We start from the raw sequence: 27,053 nt of genomic DNA, 5'->3' as shown, positions 1-27,053 counted from the left end.
ATGTGAAACCATTTGTGAGGAAGAAGCAGTTGAGGTGCTCTAAGAATAAACCATAAACTGTAGAGTGGCCAAAACCAATTTATCTTTCTTTTCCTGTCACCCTGAACATCTGGTTTTATACTTGCCTTATATTTGATATTTAGTGTATACTGCTCTTTTAAAATGTGGAAATATGGCCTTGCTTTGTATATCCTTTAATGCACCAGTGCACCATTTCTTTTTATAAACAGAAAAGTCTCCTAAGCAAAATGATAAACATTATATAGTTTTACAATGTGAAAGTATTCTTAAGCATTCATATATCTTTTAACTCTGAACTATTTTTTCATCATTTGTAAAAACTCACTGATCTCATCATATATGAACTCATCATATGTACATATGACCTCATCATATGTAAAAACAGTTAGGCTTTATCCCCTTTAGGATAGGGGAATGGGAGGGGGAGAAGAGGTATTTCTCCGTTTGTTGGACTTAGATGACAAATGAGGTAGGATTCTGCAAGCCAGCATGTTAACTAACCCTTCCTGCCTTCCTAGACCAGATTTTTTAAATGGGAGGGAAATAAATCCAACAAACTGCAAATGATACACCAAGCTGTTACCACAATTATGTATGTAACGTAAGACCCCTTACAGTTTTATAGATGCCAATGTCTTTAGACACATAGTATTTTCAAAATCTGATATTTTTCTTAGAACTTGATGACTAGGATTCAATGCCTGGCACTGTATTTTCCTCCTGGGGGGTATATTCACTCAAATAATTGAGCAGTTCTTACTTCCTGGAAACAAATACAGGTGATCTCTGTGTGACATCTCCTCCACCATGTGCCTGGGGACAAAGCGTGCTTGCTTTCAGCAATGCTGAATTAATTCTGTTCTCTTTGGTAGTTAGACTATGGGTCTGGTTTTAGGGCTCTCAGTACTTGATCATCATTTTGCACTGCAGGTCTATGACATTTCTGGTCTGATATAAACTCACTCTCATTGTTCAGATCTGTTCAAAATATTTGATGGGTTAATTTTGTACTAGCAGTCCGAATTGAGTGTCATCGGTCCTCCCAAGGTCAGCCATGTTGTCCACTCCAATAATTTGACAGATGTGGTTGGGTGCTCATATAGGATCCAGATCAAGATGGGACTGTTTGGTGAATCAGTAATGTACAGATCATGTGCTACTTGTGGATCCAAAGATTTTAGTTATGCAAATCTAAAATACTAAAAACTTAGTTCCAGATGTTTAAATTTGAGCATCAGTAATAAATCAGTTTGCTTGCAGAATTATGTCTGCAAAATCTCATCTACTGCATATTTTTATTAATATGACGTGCAAAATAAAATCAGTAGCAATCTGGACTATCAAGTCCAGACTATCCAGACTATCAAGTTCTTTTTTTGCGATAGGTCACAACTTTGTATAAAACTAGGTATTTCAAAATCTTTTCTCAATGCAGTTTGCAAATGGAGTGGTTAAGCTAACTGAGGCTAATGATCTCATGAATTACCAGATGAGAGAGACAATATAATGAATATAGCTTTTTTAAAAAAATACTTTAAAATTATACAGTATGAGCTTTAATAGCAATGACAGTATTTAGWAAATTGAAAAGATCAAAATAATGATCAGGTATCCAGTATGGGCTTTTTAGTCTGTAGCTGTGCTTCTTGAGGGAGAGGTGGAAGGAGAGTCCTATGATTGTGCTGTATCTTTCACAACTTTACATTGGATCYGATTAAAGCCTCTCATATATTAATTTCTCATATGATTCTAGAAGCAGTGTAGTGCTTCTCTATGTCAGGAATCATTAATTGTTGCCTTTTTCAGATTTACGTGGCATCTATCAGGGTTAAATGGGCCCCATAAAGAGCAACTTCTGCGTGATACATGGCTACAGTTCGGCCACAGGTTTTGCTCTTATTTAAACTATACGGCAGCCTTTCACAGATTTGCATAACTACTCTTTCAAGACAGCTAAAAGCACCAACATATAGGTGCTTGCTATGAAAGAGTAATTAGAAATTGCTCAACATACTGCAATTTACCTGATTAAAGAAGAAACCAAAATGCTGAATAGTAAGTGTTGTTTATGCACATGGAATCCCTTGAAATACGAGCTTGCTCTTCTACCACTGATATGGAGACTGAAGAGTAATGTGCATCGTTTGGGATCTAACACATAATCTGAACATGAGAAATTTGAATTTTGGGAAGATAAAGTTTAGAGAGTAATTTTATTCTGTGAAGAAAATTTTACAGCCTGTATAAGGCATCTTTTCCTATGGTGTTCACTGTTAACTTTAATTGCCTGCACTTACCCTACAAAAAGCAAACCTGAATTTGTGCATAGCTTCTAGGAAGCCAGTTGTTGCAGCCTTCTTTCTTGTCAGTCAGTGCATATGCGAATATAAACTTGCACTGAAATCAAATTACTGATTTAATGTAATTGAGACTCTGAACACTTAAGAAGCTGAATGCTTTTTAAAAATTTTGCTTCTACTTGCTGTTTAATGGTGGGTTGGGTTTACACTGTCTGCTTTTTCTGAACATAGTGGGTGTATTCCTACTGAACATGAGTTTCTTCCACCTCTCACACTGTCAAGCTATTAGGAAGAAATCCACCTTTCTTACATCCATGGATCACGCTTTAGGAATTAATGGTGCCGCTGTGGCATCCTCAATTATCTGYAATAGTGTTTTGGTTCCAGCTTTGTGACTATATCCACAGAAGTCAAAGCTTCAGCTATACCAACAGCACCTGTTTGGTTTCAGTTTCAGGACCTGCAGTTAGAGGACTTCAGATCCCAAGCAACTTTGGGGTGTTACAGTCCCCCTTGTCCCTCAGTGAATTGCACCTGACCCAGAATGGTTAAAGGGGTTAAAGAAGTTGTAGTGCTTCTGTAAGCACTGACAGCTCAGAGCTGGCTATTAAATAGCTGTTACAGCTGTCCCTATGCTCAAACAGATCCCTCCTCTGAGAGCGGTGTGTCCCTTGCAAGTGACCTGGAGGAGCGGTGGGCTGGGAACAGCATGTTGAGTTTTTAATTTGTCAGGTTTTATCTCTCTTTGAGAAATGAGGGTTGCCTTAGCATTTGGAGCAGAACCATAGCTGTTCTAGAAACTGGTCCCACCAAGTCTTCTCCTATAGATGCAGTTAAACTGCAAAACCACTGTTTATATATGGAGCCTGTTCCAGGTTCCTCCTCCCTAAAAGGAAATAAATGACTTAAACAGTTTTGCTCATCTGTGTACTTCTGTTAGAGATTTCTTTGACAACACTGTATTAGTCAGGAATGTACCTCTTCATGTCCTGTACACTTCTAGTAGCGGAACTTGAGTCTGAGAACTTTTGGGGAGGCAGACAGCAGCTGGATTTTATATTGAGATCTGAAACTTCCCATGCAGTAGCTAAAACTCTTGAAATAGTAGTAATTCTAAAGATGAAGGTTGGTGGGTTTTTTTTTGCTAGACCCATGCATTATTTGAATTTCTCTAAGAAGTTGCAGGTTTCCTGAAATGCCTTATATTAGATCAGTTCGGTAGTCCATCAGCTTTGCTCTGTGGATGTAAAAAGGAAACTAATAAAGGCCACTTTTTCAGCAGATATCTACATTCCTGGCACAGTGGTAGTGTATATTTTTGTTCATTTTTGCAAAATCTTATTTGAGCTTCAGCTAGAATTTATCTCTTGTTGTCCGCTTGTAACCTATTCAAGTCCATTATCATCAAAATCAGTACACTGTGTCTTAAGCATATTGAAAATGTCATTTTGTATAGCTACGAAACTGATCACTGAAAAAAAATAGCTGTATATTAAAACTTTGTATATAAAAAGAAAGGAAAATGTGACTTTTTAAATAGCCATTCCAACATGTCTTTCTGCTATATGAGATTTTTTTCAGTGAAATGGAACCGTTCCTCAAAGCGATTGCAGGATGGCATTGCTTGGACAAGAATGCTTGACCAAGTGTAGGACGTTCTGGATACCCATGCTTTGCACTGTGAGACTAGAGATAAAATTGTCCAATTCTTTCCCCTTCAGCCACAGGGTAAAACTTAGTGCTTTAAGGGGAAGCTGTCTGAATTATATTTTTTATAAAATCGTATTTTTTKGGGGGGAAGGGACTAAAATGTTGACTGAGGTATATTTTAAAGTACTCTCCTGCAGCAATYTGTGGAAGCTTTGCTATATTCTGATGAAAGAATACACCCCTGATAGTGATGGCAGCCGCATGCTCTAGCGCACYGGGAGCTCGGCTGCTACGGTGATAGGTGCCGTGTTCCACTTAGGTGGAATGAACAGACTTAACACTTCATTATAATTAGTATTAACCAATTAAAGTTCGGTGTGAAAGCTGAGAACTGATTCTGTGTCTTAAAGTCAGCTTTACCGGAAGAGACACGCTTATGCCAAGTTTCTCTTTATCTTTTTAAAGAACATTAAGAATTGTAATGTTTAAACTTAAYTTCCATCCAGTTAAAAGGGGGAAAAAGCAACCCTTAAGGCTTTTACAGTATCTTTTGCAGTTGAGATGATAGTCAATCTGCATAATTTGAATCAGTGTGGTTCTGCCTACCCTTGCAGTAGGACTAGTTCTCATCTTCCCCTCACTTAGCCGGTTCAGGGGTTTAAACCAGACAAAACCAAATTGATGTTTTGTTACCTTCACTTTTTGTTTGATTTAGTTCCGTGAGTGTGCTCGGGGATTAAAGGAGTGCTTTGCCTGGCATATGGGAGGGCCTGGAGCGTGTCATCAGGACTCTCAGAGCACAGTAATCTCGCTGGGCTTCTTTTATCTGCTGCAGAGTTGCATCCTCAGTGCAGAAATCTACTTTCATGTCAAGATTATGGCAGTATTTCTTCCTGAAACCACCAGAGGGAGGAGTAAGCTCTTAGTAGTGCGCTCCCATTTTAGGAACTAGATCTCTTTATGGCAGTAACTGTAAAAATATAYGTGTAAGTATACTTCGGTGAGGTGTGTGTAAGGTATATATAATCTCAAATAGAAAAATATTAGAGTAATTTATTTCTATATCCTTTTCTGTTCTTGTACTTTAAAAAAAAACCTTTAAAAATCTTTCTTAAGTGGACATTTTTATTTAGGAGATCTACAAAGAAATTATACATCTGTAGAATATATTATGGATGGTCTTTAAATCTGTTTGATGCTAACCTGTACTGACATGAAAACAAGTAGGTTAATTCTCATGGGTTTGAATGTTCAGAAAAAAAAACCTCTTTGACAAATTAGACTGAATTGACTGAATTAGAGATCAGCAAAAACTTAACTTGATTTGAAATTCTGACTCTTATATTTTTAATTTATCTTTAGTCAATAGGACTTGCTGTGACACTTCATGCTTTCCATGTAGCTTTCTCTCTCAAATGAGCGGCCAGATGACGAATAATTTGTTGCAGCTAAGTCTGATAGTTCTGGTTCCTGTCTTTTTTTTCCCACTGATATCAATAAGATTTCATTGCCTAATGGCTTAAGTGAAAGTAAGTTGGTCATAATCACATCAGTATGTTGTCTAGATGGAAGAGTTAAGATACTGTTGGAAAGAAGAGGATATTTCAGTAGCTGACAGCAAGAGAACTTGGTCATCAAACTACAGCGGTAGTTATGTTTTTATGACCTGAAAGAATGTAGTTGGGATATTTGGATGGCAAGGAAGAAGGGGTTATACTAGAACAGGACTGCCCTTGGAGCAAAGGCATGGAATTTCTCACTTAAAAAAAAGAAAGGGAGAGTTCACTGAAAACCAGAAGATGTTTTAAGTGCTATCAGAAAACTAAGTATTTATAGAGTTCCCCAAAATGTTTTCTTTTTTCTTTATCTTAAAGGATTTGTGTGTGTGCTACATGGGCTTGCCAGTATTGCCCCTTAACTCTTGTGACACTGGCAAAATGTTGCCTACAAAATCTACCCATGTCAGTGCTGGGCATAGCCAAAAGTTTAAGACACGACAAGTTCAAGCTAGCAGTGAATTGGCTGTTTAGACCTGCCTGTTTTGATTTGTCTTGATTTTGAATTTCCTTGTCATTGCTTCAAATGGAGATACTAAAGAAGAGCTTCAGGAATTTAGCTGTGAGGTGGGCTAGTCTACAGGATGAAGCACAGGATTAAGTAGGACTCCTGTTTTCTGATTTGGGATCTTATCACTTAGATAACATAACCATAACTTTTCTATCTCATGAGTAGACATAGAAACATGTCTGAACATGAAATTTGTGTCTGTTTGGAATGGGGAACTTTCTGACAGAGATAGAATTTCATTTGTACAATTGTTGCTGCACAGCTGGATTCTGTTATACGGCCACTTTTATGAGAGTGGGAGAGAAAGGAAGAGGATGTAATATCAGTACTCTGCCAGTTTTTAGTATTCCCTATTGAGTGCCTTTTTTCTTCACCTCTTCTTGCTTTCATAAAGGTGYGAACCGAATCTTCTAACTGTTTCGTCAAGGTATCTACAAAACTTCTTGAAGTGTGATATTGTATTCCTATTTTCTAAAGGATTACTTTTTCATACCGTGGTGGTGTTTTCTCTTTTGTGTCAGAGCTAACCTCTGTTGTAACRGTATCGGTTTCATTTAATCAGTCAATAAAATATTATAACAAACTGCTTTATGCTTTTCTCAGTTGTCTTAAATAACTAACTTTCTCTTGCAATTCTTACTAAATTTGTTAATCTGGTGATTTTTTTTTTCCTGTTTCAGTCAAAAGACAAAATGATGAGAGGATCACGCCGAGGATGTGTTAGACTCAGGGTAAGTATTGTTTTCTTTGGTGCTTAATGACTTACTGTGGATAATACGGCCTAGTGGAGAAAGCTGCAAGGAGAATTCTGAGGTTTGGACTCCGTTCCTGGCTCTCTAAGATACAGAAATAATGGACATATTTACAGAAGGAAAATGTCAGAGGTCAAGTGGCATGCTGGGCTAGCTACATTTTTATGGATAAAAAAGCATTATATGACAAAGTAAGATGGATTAGTAGTGACATATGCTATGAAGAAGTTGTGGTTTGCAGTTCTCGTTTCTTTGCGTGTGTGTATGGATATATATGTATATACATTTATGTTCTGTATCTACAGAAGATGTAAGAAACCTGCTGTCCTTCTGCCCTTCTGATCTGTCTTTGCTCTGTTACTGTGTCCTCCGTTCTGCCAGCTGGGACATTCTTCAGTGCTGCCACTTGACTGTGTTTCATTCAGCGTATTGCAGTGCTGTGTATTAATGTCAGGCAGCAGGTGGTCAGGCCTGAGCAAGGGAAACAAAGGAGGACTGGAAAGGGCAGGAAGAACCCAGCGGGCAACATTTTTGAAATCTCAGCTGGGGGGGGACACAAATAGGGGAGACAGAGCTGAGGAGATGCAGACTGGGAAAGCTGAGTGCTGTCTGTCTGAGACACTTTGCTTGGGACTTTTAACCTTGACTGCTGCTGTTGCACCTTGAGGCGGCACTATGGAGGTGTGCTGCGAATGTGACGTCTTTGCACGTGCCCGCTTTCTACCCTATGGGCATGCACTTAGCAAGAAATTTTCTTGCATAAGACCTTTTTCTATATTTATTCCCATTCCTCATAGGCTCTCTGGTTCAGTATGCAGCCGTACTGAGAAGAGCTGATGAAGGGGAGTGTCAGGAGGATAACGGGTGAGAATGGGAACTCTTCCGAGTACTGAAGGACGAGGAGTACAGGGAAGGTGCTCTGTGGTCTGACACACAGTCTGATGTATGTTGCAGCAGAACGCTGCCTCTTTTTCTCCCATTTATTCCTTCCTTCTGTTGTTAAATCTTTTCCCGTCTTCCCATGGGCCTAATAAAGGGGTYGCAATAACCTTTTGGGAGTCCTACGGAGAGTCCCCGTTCATGTGCATTCCAGGTGTCTTACTGCCCTTTTCTTTCCCCTCTTTAATGTATCAGTATTATAATTTATAATCTCTTTAAAGGTAATGTAAACTCAAACCACTGTCTACAAAACTATATTCCTGCAGATTCATGAGGATGTTTTTTGCGTTGTGTGGAAAAATTTAGTCTGAAAAAACATGTCCGCTTTAATAGTGTTGTGAGCCTGTCAGTGTGGAGGTTGGCCTCAGCCTGTCAGTTTAAGGAATATTACAAGCGAACAATCTGTTCAACATTATATTATCCATTTTTTCTGTATTTAAGAAAAAACAGTCCCTTTCTCTTCCCCCATCTGCCACCTTCCCACCCCAGATTGCTCTTTGGARTTTTCCTGAGATTTGTTGACTTTTTTTCTCTGAATGTGTGTGTAGCTGTGTTGTTTTTTTTTGTGAGGGAGGAAGGGGTCTTTTTTCCTACTATTGTTGTAAAGCAGTTCTTTTGGCAGATGACAGCCATAGCAATAGCAGAACAGATGGGCTTCTGCAATCTGAAATTCTATCAAAGAGGTTTTCTGTTTAGATTAATTGTTGATTTGTAACTGTAGGTGTGAACATAAACAAACATGTAATTTAAGCAGTTTGCCTAAAAATACTTCCTTTTTCCTTTAACAGATTTTTTAAAAGCTTGTTTCTCATCTTTTTTCATTTGGTAACCATGTTTCATAGGCCAGAAGATTCATCTTCTGTCTTTTGTCCTGTGTCATGGCATATTTAGGAAGGTGTGTTCAAAAAGGAATCTATGCAGTCTGTACTGTGCTTAGGTCCTGACCAAGCTTTCTGGAATACACACTTAAACTTTCACATGCTGGTTTTTCTTTTTCTTGTCCATATGTATTTTCTACATGACAACAGAAGCATCTTCTATGCTTATGCTCAGGCGCTTTGCCTTAGCATTAAAATCAGTGTGTGTGCACTTTATGCAACTTTGTACTGAGATCGGAGGATGCTATTTTCTTCCTTCTCAGTTTCCTCCCACCATTTTGGGTGGAGACAGGACTTAGTTGCCCTAGTCTTACCTTTTTTAGCCTTGCAGTAGTTTTATCTATATTTCCATTCTAATTTAACTATTTATATGTAGTTTAATTATTCCCTAATTTTATTTTTCTTGGTGTTTTCTTACCAGCTAGAAGAAGGCTTTGAATTGTAGTCTTTGCTTTTTGCTTCAGTTCCACTAATTTTAATTTCCCCTCCTCTGCTTGCCTTTCCCTCCTATAAGCATGTTTTTAGCTTAAGGGGGCTAAACAAACATGCAATAAGTCATCAGTTCCAGAAAAACTGGGGTCAGGAGTTCTGAGAACTCTGAGAAGAGTGAAGAACAAGGATCAACAGAGCCTCAAATCAAGAATATATTGTTGATAAGTGAATTTCTCATTTGTCTTGCTAGCAAACATACAGAAGAGGAACCTAAAGGTTAACGTTTTAGTTGTTATGAGCCACAGGATCCAAAATTGGTATTTTTTGGTTACTCTGAGGAAAATATCTTTGTCGTGTTCTTGGTGTCTGACTTAGAGATTTTTGACGTAGCTGATGAGGAGGAGCTAGACTATGACTTTGTACAACTTGTAGTGATATTCTGTTTTATTGCATACCAAAACATGTACTTACAAGAGTCCTAGATGTATTTTATCTATTGGTCTTTAAAAAAAATTGTTCTGGCAAAATGCATTTGGCCCATCATGACATGTCACAGGCACACTGCGTGATTACCAGATAGGAATCAGGAATCAGAATGTAGTGGCTGGTCATCTGGTTGTTGTTGCGTCCTGGCACTACAAGTATTCAGAATTACATCTGCTTGGTGTACTTTTGGGGACCCTCTTTTATAGCGATTGCAGAGCTGTCCTAGAAAAGCCTATTTGGAAGACACTCCTCTGGAGGAGTTAAGTGATACACTCTTGGCAGTGGAAGGGGAAAAAACAGTTTGGAGCTACCCCTTCCTGCTGTGTCGCCTTGAATTACCTGTGGTTGGTGTTATTCTTAAACAGGACCTGTAGCTGCCACTCTGTCTTCTTGTGCCTGTGATAGGCTCAGCCAGACACGAGCTGGAACCATCTGCCAGAAACCTCATACAGGGGCTATGAAGTATTTGCATGAGCAAGGTTGATTCAGGTCTCCCTGCCCCTAAATCTGTACCCAAAACATTTGTATGTTTGGGCCGGCCTGGTTATTCACCTAACCCTCCGCTCTGTAGTTGCTCTATGATACTTGACTGAATGAAATGAAGCACTCGTTGGCATTGACTCGTAGGGGYTCTTCCTGCTGTTACTTGCTGTTCACTTGGACATGAAGGGCAGAATTTACCCTTTAAATATGTGTGCTTTCCAGTGATGGCTTTCTGTTTTGTGGGAGGGGGAAGGACAGAAAAGGAGCCTAATGCTGTGACTGCTGCAAGAGAAGAGAAACTTAGTAAATCTGTCCGTGATACTTGAAGCATTTTGAACTAATGTTGCAATTTCTTGGGAGTCAATACAGGCATGGAATGGTTCTTTTAAATGTCCTCCTCCCCTGAGTGAAATTGCATTATTTGCTAAGTGTTTTGGTGGGGGAAGGAAGGAAGATGTCGATAGCTATGTAAATAGCTGAGCACAGATGAACTTAACTCTATCATTCACTTGCATTTCCTTCTAATAATTCATCAGCAATTAGAAGACAGCAGCTTTTGATATATTGTGTTGACTTACTGCTGATATTTATTTAGGGACTGAAAATTAGATCATTTAATAGGTTGAGAACTTCTTTTTGTAAAATATCTATGTATTAATATTTTTATACGTGGGAAGTATTTATAATGTATTGCTCCCTACTCCTCTTTAAAACATAGGGTGGAATGTAGTAGAGAATAGTGGATTACTATGTACTATAATGAGGCTGTAGTATATAGCCACCTCCACTCCCAAAGTAAATGATGCATATTATTATCCAGAAAATCACACAGTCGTACAAATAATTACTGTTTTTATCTGCAACTAAAGATTTAGTYTTTTAAAAAACTGACTTACATTCCACGACCAGACAGAGAATCCTTCTGCTCGTTACAGTGTTCAGCTGGCTTCTAATTTCTCAATGCTTTTTACATTCCAGGGGTGTAGTGATAGAGTGTGTGCTGCTGATGTCACTGCTTGCCTTATCAGGATTTTGTTCTTTGTTTCACAGGGAGCTGTGATTGGTATAGACGACGAGGACGACAGCACCTTCACAATAACTGTTGATCAGAAAACCTTCCATTTTCAGGGTGAGCTGAAAGCAGAGATTGTTTTTTCTTATAATAGATCCCACTTCTTGTATTTGATGGATGATTTTAAATGTTTGGCACCAGAGCAGCATGAATGAGCGTACTGAGAACATTCTGGATCCGGGGTGCTGCAGGTTAGGCAGGGATTTACATCTGCAGTGGATACATATATGCTAGAAAGAGACTGTAGCTCTGGCAGGATTTGGAGATTAAAAATGTAAAGAACAAATCGGTCAAGGGCAGAAAGTAATGGGCTTCTGATTATGGGTTGTGCTTACAAAACGTTTCCGATCTTCGTTATCAAGATACAATTATGCGTTTCTGTATGAAGAGAATCAAGACTGGTCAGAAGGTTGCAGTTTGTATTCAAATAGAAGTTAATACTCAATTATGAGGAGACTAGAGGAAACATTTGGCTTAAAGGTGGAGCTTTGCTTCAAGATTTACAAGCTTGCATTCTTTTCATCTACATTTCTGTGTCTTGTCTGCCAGTCACCATTTCTCTGCTATTATCCTTTTATTCACATTTACTAACACCAATGCCATCTGCCACTGCTATGTTTCGTCATTGCATGCTATGGTTCACCGGTAGAAAGGGTAAGGTACTATATATCATTGTTTTGTATTCCTTAAATTATTTTATCTGCAGCAGTAGGAGAAAATATTGTGAAAATATTGACTAGAGAACTTCTTTTCTAATGTTAAAATCCTAGAGAAGTTTGATAAAATAACTTTAAACTAACGTTTGTTAGTCCTTTTGATTTTCTCTAAAATGTAGTGACTAAAGAATATAATTATTTTGCATATAGCTGGAAATTTTAAATATCCAAGAGGCACATTTGCATGTAAGAAATATTATTAGTCTATATAAACTGGAATAATTCTGTAACCTATATTGTACAGTATATATTTGCAAATCAGTGATTTGTAAATGGGGGTTTACATTAATAACTGCTGTGTTTTTGTGAATATCGCTAATGATAAATATTAATTGTACACTGGGTTGTCTTTGGCATATGTATTCTTTGTGCTGCAAGGAATTGTAGCCTTGCTAAATGATGCTGCTGTACTCTGGCTTTTCACTGCATTAAGCCTCGTAAATGTACCTTCATAATGCTGAGCTGACATCAATACTTAAATCCACTGTTTTCAAGGATAACTGATAAAATGCAAGCTAATTGCTAATGCAGGTAATGGAATGCCATGCCCCGGCAGTCTTTCAGTACTATGAAACTAAACACTGCTTAATATTTGAGGACTTAATACATGTGAATCTAGAAATCTCTCATCTGTAGTTACTAAGAAAAACCTTTTTTAGTATGTCTCTTATTTGCAGTGGTTCTTTGTAAGCTATATTGTCCTTAGGGGAATCAGATGTCTTAAAAGAGTGACAGTATTTGATACAAGGAATGTTCTGCTCTAAATAATATAATTTTTGAACACCAGCTTTGTCACATAACATCTCATGCTTTATAGTCTTCATTTGCATGCATTTCATATTAGGTCGGGATGTGTGTATGCTTCTGTAGTTTAGAACTAAGATCTTGCACACTATTTCTGTATTATGCTTTTACTGTTAACATATTTTGAAGATAACATACAAGATATCCAGCAAATTGTAATGGTATAAGCACAGTATTAATTTATGGGAATGTAAACTGAAAATGTAAAAAGACAGTTAAGATATTGGTGTTGGGATATTTCCGTATAAAACAGCTCTGTGAAACTGTCTGTAGTTCTTAAAATCACTGTAAATATGTGTTATATGCCTCATGCAGCCCTTGTAACATATTTATAAAATGCTTGTTCGTGATATTAATTTCATTCAATATTATACAGTATCATACATCTATGTAAATTGTAGGTAAACACCAGTCATGAATAATGGGTAATTATGCAAATACAACCATACGTATTCTCAGAACATGTAGAATACTATATGTGTTCTGAGAATACATACAGATAGTATACATATAGTATTTCTAACAATTTATTTCTCTTTATTTTTATATGTGATGCAGATAGAACTTCTATTCTGTGAGATATTCATAGATATAAATATATTCACCCTTTATGAAAGAAGAGCCTTCTGAAGAAGGCTGCTTCAGAAACTGCAATTTTTTTTAAAGACATAATCTCTTCCTTCCCTATCACCTCCTTTTTTCATTTGCAAAGACATCCAGGGGTCCAAACAACATGGAGCCTAGTTGGGAAAGGGAAGATAGAAAAGTAGAAAAATATATGAGTTCAATAGATGTCAAATGGCAAAGCTTAAAAAATGTCGGGGTTTCAAAGATCTGCTGACCTATGGGTAAGTTAGGATCCCATCTGCAGCGGAAGTTTCTCTTTCAGGCTTCAAAAGAAAAATATGTTCCAATACCCAGACTTTAAGTATTGATTGGTGAAGACTTGAATCTCCTTTGACCTCAGTGAAATTTTCCTGACAGGCGGGGATAGAATTTGAATTTGGGAGAAGAAGGAAAAACTGTGTACTGGATGAATTAATTATTTCTTGATGTCGCTTGCTCAAAACTGCACTTCTCTCTCACACCAGAGATGTAAGTGATGAGATGAAGGCAAATAAGGCATTTAGAGATGTTTGATCAACTTCTCACAGGGATATTGCTTGTGCGTGACTGTGCTTGTGTTTGTGTAGTTGAATTTTTTAAGTGTTAAGACTCCAGCAGCTCCCACTAAAATTTGCCTGTCACTGGATCTTGGGAGAGTCTCGAGTCCCTCCAGCGTGTAGCTCATACCTTGTTGCTGCCTGTGACAATCTCCCTCTTTTGTGTTTGCCACTGTGGTTCCTAGTGGCCATGTCTGTACTGAACATTATTAAARGTTTAAAAGTTGTTATTACAAAGAAGATGCAGGCTTTGAGTAATGACTACATAAATATCAAATGGTACCATATAGTTAATATCTTGGTATAAAAGAGAAGAAGTGAATTGAATAAATATGGGCAACAGAACAAACAGCATGTTTTGATTTTATTGTCAGCTTAACTTGGGCTCTGCCAGGGTGCCTGGCAGATTTGTTCCCTTTATTTYGTTGTTACATGCCGCTGTATTGATACCTGTTCACTCTGGATGGGGTAAGGGAGGSGCAGAATGTCCACAGAAGTTTCAAAATATATTTCAAGTAATGTATTTCATCTCCTGACTGGCTCTTGCTTGGTCATACTGTATAGCCAGTTTCATGGCTTGATCCAAAGACTTCTGAATTGAGTAGATCTCAAAGCATTCTCACAGGTTTGTTCAGACTATATGCAAAAATCCATTTAATTTGCTGAAGATATTTGGAATAATACTCTTCTGTCTAGATAAGACTTTCCCATCAGGAGACTCTTTCTTGATAATGTATTTCTTTCTTGCTGTAATACACGTCCCTGTTACAAATGTTCATAACCTTCAGACACTGTGGGTTTTATTTTTTTTTTTAACATCTTTGTATCATCGTCTAGTTATAAGCTCTTTCCATTTGGAAAGTCAGTTCTTCTGTCCTCTGTATCACTTAACTGCTTTTTCTGTTCACTGGGATGCTAGTGACTTAAATTCAAGAGTGGGAACATAATGTTCAAGATAGTCTAGCAAGGGTATTGTTGCTTTCTTGATGTTTGAATTGCTGTCTAACCTGAAATAATGTGTATTTTTTGACTGAAATGCTTTTTAATACATTACATGAAGGAATAAGAATTCAGATTTCTTTTATAACTCCTGCTTGAAAATTCAGCGGTTATTCTTACCGCAGGCAGCACAGTTCTTTGGAAGACAAGTCAGTCTCGTCTCCACCGTGCTGTGTAATAAAGGATTGAAAGACTGGAGGTGGTGCAGTGCATTGATCTGAGATGATCTTACTTTAGCATTTGTCTTTCCTTTCCTATTCCTGCCACAAAACTATCTGAGAAATGAAGTGTGAATGTGGCTGTGAAACATGAACATAAACGCTGTCAGCCGGTAAAGGTAGATCACTATCGTCTCCTTCCCCAGCCTGCCCCAGTTCCTAGCTTCATTCGTGACTGCCTGCTGTCCCAGCTGAGAACAGAGGAAGATACGCACAGCAAGAGGTTGCCTTAATGTGTATGAGCAGGGAATTTTTGTTACTGTGGGGTATTGTCACTAAGGATATACTGGGGCTCACAAGGGCCGTAGTTGCTTAGCACTATCAGAATTTGAAATTTTTCAGTAGGGTGGCTTTAGGCCTGTGTTTCATCACTAGTTGGGGAAACTCTGTATGTTTATAGTCTCYTATAAAAGCTTCCTGTTGCCCACTGAATAGCTGACAAACCTGATTGCCCCTGTGGTATAAAGAGGTGCTTTTTCACTTAAGTCTACTGGGTTGCCCGACTTAAATAACAACCCATAAACTGTAGCCTTTTTTTTCTTTCCTGAAAGTTCTGAGAGTTTTTTTTAATTTTAACACAGATTTTATCTGCTATGGAAAAATGCCTGGAAAGAGATTTTGGTATGAAATCTTGGTCTGTGCTGTTTTCCTCAACTGCTGTGACTGCACTGACTGTCCTAAACTAACATTTTTCAGGCCTTTTGGGATCTTGCTGATGTTGAAGCAGTTGAAGCTGCTAACAGAGGAGGATAAGCAGCTATGTAAGAGTTAAACTTCCAGCCTTGTCTCTTCATACATTTCCCTCACAGCTGTGCTATCTGTCCTCCTCCCTGCTCATAATACAATATATATTCTGCTTTATGAATGTGATGAGATCCATGCTGACCATAAGATCTATTTCTTTTATCCTTACCATGAGTATGCTGTCTTTAATGGGGCTATCTACACTCATTTTTTATGGTGATATATACATAACTTTCGTTTTTTTTACTTACTGTGGTTGAAGTAGCAGATTTTGAAATTAATGTTAAACTTAGGAAGAGCAAAGAAAATAATACCTTGAAACAATATCCGTATGTGTAGTGTGGGGGGKTTTTATTCTTTCTTACAGAGGGAGGAAAAAAAATTATTGCTTGTTACTTTTGGCACCAATATGACTATTATCTCAATTTCAGATAAGATACATAGCAACTGTTTTGAAAAGATGAGCTTTGTGAGCATGAAGAGGAGGTTCATTGGAAGGGGGGAGAAATGGTCAAAAAGGTCTCGGTACAAGGAGTGGGGAGAAACTGAAAAGTTTGACGCTTTTTGCTTCTGTTGAACAAGAAATTCCAGTAGCAATAAACTTGAGTTTTAATGGTTCTTCAAAATTTTTTTTGGTTTGTTTTCAAGCCAAAACATGGTTTCTACCTTCAACTAGTAGTTTCTGAGCAAGTTTAGTGTGATCTGCAATGGCTTTTAAATGCAAAACATAACTTGAAAGCTACTTTCACAGAATATGCTATATAAAGTGTTGTTTAGCACCATAAGGCTGCCACTTACACAAACATACGTTTAATCATTGCATGACCTAGAACATAGCTCTGATGGGAGGATCAGAGGAAACTGGAGTTCATACTGAAGATACTATCCAGGTTATAAGCCTGAATGACAGATAGCATGGGGGCTTTTATTTATAGTATTTGGGGAAATATGCTTAAGAGCTCCATTTAGTCATTCTTGAAGATAAGGTGATAGGWAGTCATCTGCAGGAAATACCAGGAAGATAAGTTTAGCCAGAGGGAAGTAAAAGAGCAGATCTGCTGATGTGCATGAAGTGTGTTGCCTGTATTAACTTACTATCTAAGCTCTGATGGAGATAGCAAAGAGAAAAAACAGTTTGTGTATGGTGGGAAGCGGGGATGGTTGTCCTGAGACAAGAACTTTTAACAAGGCCTTTTTACAGGGCCTGCCTGCATTCCTGAGGAGGCTATATTCGGAGTAATGAGAAACTTCTTGACCTACCAGTTTGAGTTATCACTGGACTAGAAAGAATCATCATGCCTAAAACATCAGCGTTGAGGCAGAACTGAAAGCTGAATTGTGAGGAGGTTACGTGAATTATTTTAGTATGTGGGATAAGAAAATGCTATTGGCTATTTCCTAATCCCTTGTAAGGTGGAGCTCTGAAATTTAAAGGTTGAGTCACTGAAAGAAGAAAGGATGGCCTGAAGAAAACTGAACCTGAAATGAGCTTTAGTGGGTATGTTTTTACTTTTAAAATACACAGGGAAGGGAAGGAAAGACTTGCATGTAGATTCTTTTGTCATTTCTATTCCAACTGCAGTTTTAGAAGAGAGAATGCTTTCTGTGGTCTGGATGAAATGAGGCTCTTAATTTGAAGGTTAAGCAAAGTGTTTGACCTAGACCCTTAAAGATCTGCCCAGTCTGGTGTTATAGGGAACATGGTATTGCAAATGTCCTTATAAGAAGATACATTTTCAGTACTAAGCTTCAAAACAGCAGAAATCCATGTGCCTGTCTTTTATTTGACAGACTGATGAGATTTTTCAATAACTGCTTTTTGCGATGTCACCCATGCCTAGATCCACAAAAATTATTAATGTAAATGATACCAAYACAGCCAAATATTCTGAGCTAAAAAGACAAAAAAAAAAAACAGTAGTAGCTTTGGGAGCAGGAACTGCAACCTAACTCCCTCCACTCTCACCAATGAAGGCTGAGTAACTAGGTTTAAAACTGGTGCTGCTCCTTGCTTGTGGCACTTTTGAAGTACTGAATTTATTTTCCACGTGGTGACACATTTGGAACATATGACCATATCTGTTTCCATGACAGTCACTCTAGCTRGAGCTGAATACCCTTGGACCAGGAGGAAGTAAACCTGAACATTCACTTCTTTGGCARTCTAGGTGGTTAGAGAAAAGGTGGGGAAGCAGAGTGGAGGCAGCTTCTCTAGCCCTGTTCCTAAATGAAGGGAACTGGTGTCTGTGCTCAGTGTTGAAGCCAGTGCTGTCCAGATAATGTAGCGTGCCCGGGTCCTTCAGGAAACTTTTCTTTAGGGATGCTTAGTACATGTATTCCAAGTAGTGTTGGCTATGACGGAGTTCTGCTATCCTCAGCTCAGTTTAGATAACACCTCAGGATCCTAAAAGTGGCAGAATTTTTAAGTATTGACGTTCTCTAGTGAAAACGCAGATACTTGCAGATTGTCCCATACTTGAAACTGGTTAATAAATTACAAATTGGGCATGAATTCCCAATGAGAACCAATAGCATCTTGACCATGTATCTTCTTTGTCACAGAAGTTTTGACGTGAATGTATGTTTATGGGCTAATTATAAAGCTTACTCAAAAAGCAACTCTTAAATTTACGATTCCAAATGATAGCAAGCTGCAACAAAAGTTGGCAAAGAAGGAAAAACACTGATAGTTGTGATTTTCCACTATCTGTACCCACTTCATTTTCACTGATCATCTTAAATAGAAGGGAAACAGTTTTTAGGAATGTGAAGTACTCAGTAAAGTGGCTGTTATCCTGTAGCTCAGAAGCAATGCTGAATAATTAGGTAACAGTATAACAGCAGTTTAGTTGGTTTTTCAAGATCATAGATTAACCTTTTTAATGTATTTCATGCAGGAGACTACTGGATGTCTTGTGTGGACAAGATTAGAGGAAGTCTAAGAGTCTTCACTGAGTATGGGGGAACAGACTGGTCAATCCCCCTGCAGAACAAAAAAAAGGGTTGATTTTGGGGTGGAGGATGGCATCAGAAGGAATACTAGCAGAAGGGGGAAGAATAACTGTGACACCCCCAAAATTATAGAGGAGATAAAGTACTGAGACTGTCTACAACCTCCTGACAGATTTGGGAACTGCATTTCTTAGAAGGGTATGTGTAAGCAATGAAATTATGGCAATATGGTAGGCCTACATGAAACCCTGGCTACCTCACCTTGCATGCCTTTTCTGTTGTTTAAAAGGCTTCCAGTGACTTTAAAAGGCCATTTTTTTAGCCACGAAACAGCCCTTTGACCTTATCTGTATGAAGTGTGACTTTTCCACCTTATTGGGCACTATGGGTAAAATACTCTCTCCATTGAGATTGGTGGCAAAAATCCTACTGATCTCAATATAGTCAGAATTTCACCTCGGTGATCTGGTTATTTGTCTGTAAAGATAGTACAGTGGTTCTTAATTTGGTTGAGAAAATACAGGAATTTTGAACAAAAATCAGTGGAAGTTTTGTCTGAATAAAATGCATAATCGACTCTATTGACTCTGTGGGTGTAATAGATCTTTTTTTCCTGAGTTCTGCCTGTAAGTAGGTCACAGTGAATGCAAATAAAATATGCATCTCACTTTGAGRCAGTATGGTGTATTTAAAATGTCAGCCAGTGATTTTTAACTAATTCTTGAGGTTTTTCTTTCATCCTTATGCCCATGTAGACAAACACACACGCGCACATGTACACACACACAMACGCACAGGCACCAGCATGCTAATYCTGAGGTGATGTGTTTACTATGTTCTGTCTTCCAAGGATTGCTGAGCATGACCTAGAAATGCTAGCGGTAAGTGCTGTATCATGGAGAGGAGTTGTTGAACTTGCTTATATCTRATCTTTAGATGCTACTGAGCTTAGGCTAGGAAAAGTAATCTGTTCCATGCAGTTCTTTAGCATTCTATAAGCATTATATAAGTACATACAATCTCTTTTCACAACAAAGTAAACAAAATACTAGAATACAATAGGAATTCTAAGTTACAAAATTTATTCTGTATTTAGGAAATTAATAGAGGGGGAAAGTATTTCATGTAGTCGTATTTCATTTGCCTTCTTATTCTCATAGAATAGAACTTTTTAAAATCACTGTCATAGCTGACTTTGCAAYTCAGGAAATGCAGAGATAAGAGCCTCTTTTAGGACTTGTAAGAACATCCTTTTTCTGAATGATGGAAATCCCTCAGTAGAAGCCAYGATTGTTATCTTTAGTACTTTTTCCCTTCTATGGTTTTCTCCTTGTTTAAAGTAATTGCTTTTCTTTCTTTGTGCCTCTTTGATGAAAGAGGTGTTTGGTTTTTTTTCTATGAAACGGATGATAAAATACCTTGTAAATAAGCTCAGCTAGGCAGAGATCTCAAAAAATGCAGTGTCTTTAGAAACAGTTATCATACTAAATCTCATTGTAATGCAGTTACATACTTTGCAAGTGTGTTTCTGCCCACTAGTCGTAAATAGAGTTGTGACTGTCCTAAGTGCCCCATCGTTGTCCCTAACATGCCTGAGATGGCACAATAAATTATACAGGTAACTTTCTGTGGATGTACTATAGACACAAAGGAGCCAATGGCTAAGCATATGGGAACAAATCGTAATCTATTTTATACTCATTCTGCTACAAAAATGTAAAAATAGCTTAATTGACATAATCATGGTAAAGCTGCAACATCTCAAGCAATAATAATTCAAACCTCTTGCATTCAGCAGTGAACGTATGTAAACATCTTAAAGTGAGGGTGTAAAGTGAACAGGGCCAGACTCTTTCCAGTGGTGCCCAGTGACAGGACAAGAGGCAACAGACACAAACTGAAACACAGGAAGTTCTGTCTGAATCTAAAGGAAAAATGTTTTTATTGTGAGGGTGACTGAGCACTGGAACAGGCTGCCCGGAGAGGTTGTGGAGTCTCCATCCTTGGAGATATTCAAAAGCCACCTGTACAGGGTCCTGGGCAGCCTGCTCTAGGTGACCCTGCTTGAGCAGGAGGGCTCGACTGGATGATCTCTAAAGGTCCCATCCAACCTCAACCGTTCTGTGGTTCCATATTGCTGTACGTGGATTTAGCAGGTCCCATGTGTGAATGTTCACTGGCAAATCTTACTGTGGTAAAAAAAACAAGTTAATGACTGTGGCATCTTAAAATGAAGAGCATAGGGCCTGTTTCCATTCTGTGAACTGCAGACAGTATTCGTATTTTTGTGGCTAGCTGACATCCTACTACACGTTGAGTTTAGGCTGACAGGGTAACTATTGCATTAACCCATCAGGCTAAGATCACAGTAAATATTCATGTAGTGTAGTGGGCTCCTATATGTAGGGKTTTTTTTTAATTAGTGTAAAATTGTGTGAATCACTTACAAGCAGCTGAAGTGTTTTTAACTTAAGTTTTTTAAATGCTGGATATTTCTCATGTAGATGTCTTGGTATTTCTTGTTTGGCTTTTGTAATACTGATGTTTTAGGAAGAAGTAATTTATTTCTGTCYTTCTTTCCCCCTCCCTCCCTCTGCCCCTTCCCTTTCTAGATGTTAGATTTCAGACACTGTTCCTCAATTTTTATAAAAAACAAGATACTAGTGAAATTCCTTGGTCTTGAAAATAATTCTTTTATCCCAAATATGTTGGCAGAAAGAAATTCTGGAGTAGCTTTCCCATAGGAATTAGGGGGGACATTAACTTTAAAATGGAGCCTGATCAAATCATGGAAAAGGTTGATTTCAGGGCAATTGAGCTGGGAACACAGGACTAGTGAGCAAGGAGTCCTTGTCCTCTAGCTGCTGAGAAAAGCCTCCAGCATTTGCTGATGCTGAGTGAATATTACACAGTGTGCAATACAAACTTTTTTACCTGAAAAGATATTAGAGCTGTATCTTTGGCCAAAGTTACCCTCTTTAAATGAAAAATGCCTTGGATATCTAGCTTTCCCTACAGAGAGGCGGATAATGCTCTCTGACCATTGGGTGTACATTTTTTTCCATAAATTGTTTTTGAGTGTGTTGGCTAATCTCTTTTTTGAATGTTTCCATTGATCTTTTTTTTTCATYAGTGATCTTTTGGCAGCTGTTCAGTTCTAAATTGCTTTTACCATTAGGGAGCTTTTACTTGCACTTAATCTCACAGCAGCCATTTTGATTAGATTTAATATGACTTTTCTCTCAGCTTGCTGTACTAAAAACTGCATCCTATTGTCTTCTCCATGGTTTTCTTAAAAGATGGTATGGAGGAGGTCCGGAAGGATTTGCCATTGGTTATAGATGGTCTGAATTTTTAAACCCGTGTCCTGAACAGAGAGTGCTTAAAAGGTTTCACCATTTATATGCAGTAAGCAGTGTCCTCATGGCAGTATTCCTGGACTTACAGTGACAGAGACTTTATTTTCATCACAGGGCTGATGTGATCCATGTCTTCTATCTCTAGATTGATCATGCTATGCTATGGGTTTGCTGTCTGTGGCAGGACACAGGGATGTGGCTTAGTTTTTTGAGTATATGAGGAAAAAAAAAATAGCTTGCATTTTTTGCTCTGCTGAATCAGGGATAAAACCAGGGATAAAAATGGTTGTTAGAAATATAGGAGCTTTGGAAGCTTATTTTATTCATGAGCTTGGGAAAGGGAGTCTAGTTTTTGAACCGTACTGGTTGGTTCTTTGGTTTCTAGGTCTCCCATGTTGCTGTGCGGCTTTTCTGCTCTGTTAGTACATGACCTGATACACAAGTCTTAATGAGATAACCTTTATTAATGGACTACTATATATTGAGATTAGTATTTAACTAATACAGTGAACTCTTCTTTGCTGGCAGTATGTAAGGTCATGGAAAGTCTGTTGCAACAGAAAGATTAATTCACTGGTGTGCTGCTTAATTGTTCCTTTTTTGTTTAAATAACCCTGGGCAATAAAACTTGAACACAGGATTTTGGTATCCTGTGAATTACAACTAGTCTGGTTTAATGGTTGGTACCACAGTTCCCCAGTAATACATTCTTTGGGAGGGGGAGATGATTATTAAACAAAACCAACAAACAAACAAACAAAACCAGAAAACAAACTCCAGAAACCTTACACACATTGAAATAACTTGACCACTGCCACTTTGAACACCCATTTAAAAAGTTTTGAACACTTGMAGTATTTATAAATTAATGATTCTTCTTCCCTCATCTCTTCCTCTGGCAAATGAAATACTCTTCACAGGCATGGATGTGTGAAGAACTGACAAATACTTTCCCAAAGGAGGATTTATTAAATATATTTAGAAGACTTGAAATGGGTTTGAGTGGAGGTGGGTTTGAGTCGTAGAATTCCAAAGGGTAAAAGCAATGGAAACTAACGGGTGATAATGAGAACACTGAAAACAAAGCATTTTTTGAGTCTGGATAGTACATTTCAGTATAATAACTTACGGATATTTTCTTTGAGCTCCATAACAAATAAGTCAGATAGGAATCTTAGTTCTCAGATTCATAATAGGTGCTGGTCTGCTTAAGGTTTCCTTGATTTTAGCAGACTTCCTGTTTCTTTTAAATACCTTCCACTTGAATGATGAACTAGGAACAATTGTCAATAGCTATGCTAAATCTGTGCACGGGCCAGTTTCTCTCTACAGTCTGCTTAATGCCGGTGGCTTTTTTCTTCCTTTTGTTTTTTTCCTTCTTTTCCTTCACCTGGAGTCTGCTGACCCTGTCTGCTCCTGTGTTGTTTAAACATTCAACAGGGCAAGGAACTCCTTCAGACTAGCAAAGTAAAGGTGGTGACATGTCTGTATTGGCGGGGGGTGGGGGGAGAAGAGTATTGGAAAGAAAATGGCAATGATAGCCCTTAATCTGTTTTGATCTGTTCTCCGTCCTCCCTCTCCAACTCATCTTCCTTATCCCCACAGTCGTGAAAGCTATCCACTACCCACTTTAATCATGACTTAATACATTGCTTTCTTAACTATCATTGACTGCAACTGAGATACATAATCATGTTTGCTTGTCATTACTTTCTGACTTGGATTCTTAATGAAAACTGTGTAACAGTCTGTTGCAGAAGTATGAAAATATTATTGTGGATGTTGCAGTTAACATATGACTCAGGTTCTACTGAAAGACAGTTTTAGACTAGGATTGTGTTAARTTTAACACTTATTATATACTTCAGATTACTCTCTGTGCTTCATTATTCAAAGTTACAGTGTCCACACTGAAGTAGAATTAATGGACAGTTTATTACACATTGAAGAGCTTCTGTTAGTTAAGAAAAATTTAAAAAGAATTTTTGTGCATTTCATTTTCCTATGAAGAATATATACAAGTTGTTATTTTCTGGAGCCCATGCACTTATTACTGTGTGATGTCCTGATTGGCAGTTGTAAAAATGATTGGAATATTTGGGATTTAATGAATTAAGTGAGAAATGTCTATGAGAACTGTCTTCACATTTATGTCCCTTAAGATGGACAAGAGGCAGATAAACGTTCAAATAGCAGGAAGGCAGAAGAACTTTTCTTTATATTTCTCCGAGTGTGGTTCCATGAGCAGGGGAGCTGATGGCAGAACACTGCTGAGACAGTCATCTTTCACCCTGACTCCTGGCTGTGCTCTCCTACCTTTAGGGATTCAGTTCCCAACCACCACAGTGGAGTTTTTTTTCTGGGGTGAGGGGATGAGCTGAATCAGGTCATGGGAGGATCTGGTGACTTCCAAAGCTCATGCAAAGCAAGCAGTGGAGTGTGTGGCCTGGTGGGGCCTCCTACTGAAGGACCTCCAGCTCTAACAGTGGTGACCTGTTAAAGTTGTTGGTCATCCCGTTTTGTGAACCCATACCTGAAAAGACCTTTTTTTTTTTTTTTTTTTGCTTTGACCAGGTTTAATCTACTGAGCAGACAAGCATAGGAAAGTACAGCTATTTAAAACTGGCTCAGATTAAAAAAAAAAAAAAAAAGTGATGTTCCTTGATTGTAAGCAATGATGAAACTGAAGAAATTACCTCCTAATGGTAGTTCGTGATACAGAAACACAGTACTTTTTTGTCTTTGCATGTGTGGTGCTAACTTATTCTTTATAAGAAAATCTTTGTGTGTGTGTGTATGTGTGTTGACACATTGGCAATGCTTAGACCAATATTCGTAAAAGGAACTAAGACCCTGATTAAAAATAGATTTAGAAGTCTTGTGTATGCAAAGTACCACTTCAGTGCTCTGAGATGGTGGTGTTGGTACTTACCTGAAAGTTATTGTGTCTAAACTGCTGTCTGAATTTTATTATCATTGAAGGTAATATCAGAAAAATGGCATAAMTTAAAAAAAAAAACACAACAGCACACAGTTATAAACAAGCTTAAATTCTCAAGTAAAGGAATGTTAAATCCTGATTAGAGCAGGAACTGAGAATATTTATGATTTGGACTTGTTACTAGAATACAATTTCTAACAAAGCATAAAAGTTCTTTTGCCTGCCTGATTATTTAAAACACCTCTTCAGTAGTGTAGAGTAAATTAACACAATAATATATAGCTGTAACCACAAAAAAGAAACAGGATTTTGAGACAACTGTGGAATCATATCCTCRATTCTAGATAATATGGTTTAATTTTCATATTTAGTGAGGACATCACATCTGTTTGCTTAGGGCTTTTAGTATATATAACTTAAAATATTTTAACACTGTATTTTGAATACTTTTTCAGCTCGAGATGCTGATGAGAGAGAGAAGTGGATTCATGCTTTAGAAGACACTATTCTCCGCCACACTCTTCAGCTGCAGGCAAGTTTCGCTTTCACTTTTTTTTTTTCCCCCAGAACAACAAAATACAATGACATGACTGCTAATACCAAACACACCTTGTATACATCTGATTGTTCTATGGCCTATACAATCAGATATAGTAAAATAGTAATACAGRTACCTGAGATTAGATTCTAGTCTTTCTGTTACTATTTTCCTGTCTCACCATCATGACAAGTCAGTATGAGACTTCTCTTTGATGTTTTCAGACTGATCTTTACACATTTTATTTATTTGTTTGGTAAAATTGGAGTTAATTCTTTTTGAGTCAAACAGAATGAGACATCTGGAAGTCTGTTATATATTTGCATACCATCTAATTTTTAGACTAAAATGAGACAGCAGCACTGAGCGTATTTGATGAATGACGAAAATGGCAAATAGCTTGTTTGAATCCACTGTGTAAGCTGGATATTGGTAGTTACCTTTCTTGTGACATTTAGCTAGGGAAAACTCTAACCTGAAAAAATTCCTCAAGATTACTTCTTCCTAGATAGTGTTTTTTGGTTGGGAGTGGCAGTTCTGAAAAAGGATGGTTGGACTGAGGATGGTTCTTAGCACTAGCCATACTAGCTCAGTTCCTGGTGCTGTTCTAGACTTTGACATATCTACGGAACACTCTAATTTTTTGCCCTGGACAGAATCCCAAACTTTTTAGGAAAGGGATTTTCTCATACTTGGTTTGTACCACAAAGGTGTCCAATTACAGTGTAGAAATCTTAAAACAGCTATTCATTATTTGTATTGAATAAAGGTTTGCTGTGTTTTAGAGGTACAGTGAGTGATTTGGGTCTCTTAAAGACTGACACTATGTAAAGAAAGATACATTAAAATCTTTAGCATCACAAAAAGAGAAGCAGCTTATAAAGACTGACTTAGATATGACAACATTTTCCCAGTTTAAAAAATCAGACATAATCCTGAACTTATTCCATCCAACTTCAGGCAGCTGTGCATCTCAGTCAAGTGAGGATCCATTTACTTTTCCTGCTGTAGTGGTGGCTTTCAACCCTTTCTGACTTAAGGACCGCTAAAAATTTCCTAGTGGATAGCAGATCCCCGGATAACAAATTCAAGCCTGACAGTCGGCTTCATTTCCTTAGCGAGATGTCACGGATATTTTAGAAGTAATCTGTGCACCCTGGCACAGCAGCTGACCAGAGACAGGGGTACCCCGCTCTGCGCGAGGGGGCGCAGATTACCTGGCAGGCAGCGGACGTGGGCAGGGCGGGCCGCGGCTGGAGGGAGGCCTCCTCCCCGGCTCTGCCCGGGGGAGCGGGCGCCTGCTCAGGGAGCGCTCCCGTTGCTGCCGGAGGTGAGGCGCGATCCGCCTCCCGGGCCGCGGCAGCGTGTTGGTACCGCTGATCTTCGAGAACCTTCTGACACGTGCCCGCGGCCTGAGCTCCCGTTCGGGAGCACTTGGCTTCACACCGGCCGGGATAGCGCCTGCACGCGGTCCCGCTCAGGAGCCTTCAAGGCTGCCCCCCTCCGCCGAGGTGACCTGCGGGACGCTTAAGAAACAGG

The 27,053-nt window shown here is 38.4% G+C and overlaps 1 protein-coding gene across 4 annotated transcripts in view; it reads left to right on the top strand.

The window, feature by feature from the left end:
• The window catches only part of OSBPL9 (oxysterol binding protein like 9), a 72,780-nt gene that overhangs the window by 4,858 nt on the left and 40,869 nt on the right, over nucleotides 1-27,053 (top strand). For all 4 annotated transcript variants that reach the window (XM_026086926.1, XM_026086925.1, XM_026086924.1 and 1 more), the window contains exons 2-4: nucleotides 6,719-6,769; nucleotides 11,059-11,137; nucleotides 25,432-25,508. In XM_026086926.1, coding sequence (XP_025942711.1) covers nucleotides 6,719-6,769; nucleotides 11,059-11,137; nucleotides 25,432-25,508 — 207 coding nt within the window. The remainder of the gene's footprint in view (nucleotides 1-6,718; nucleotides 6,770-11,058; nucleotides 11,138-25,431; nucleotides 25,509-27,053) is intronic.

The sequence above is a fragment of the Apteryx rowi genome, unplaced genomic scaffold, assembly GCF_003343035.1.
Source record: "Apteryx rowi isolate R43461 unplaced genomic scaffold, aptRow1 scaffold_7, whole genome shotgun sequence".
In the NCBI taxonomy this organism is placed as follows: Eukaryota; Metazoa; Chordata; class Aves; order Apterygiformes; family Apterygidae; genus Apteryx; species Apteryx rowi.
The sequence above is the reverse complement of the archived record's forward strand: the minus strand, read 5'-3'. Positions and strand labels throughout refer to the sequence as shown.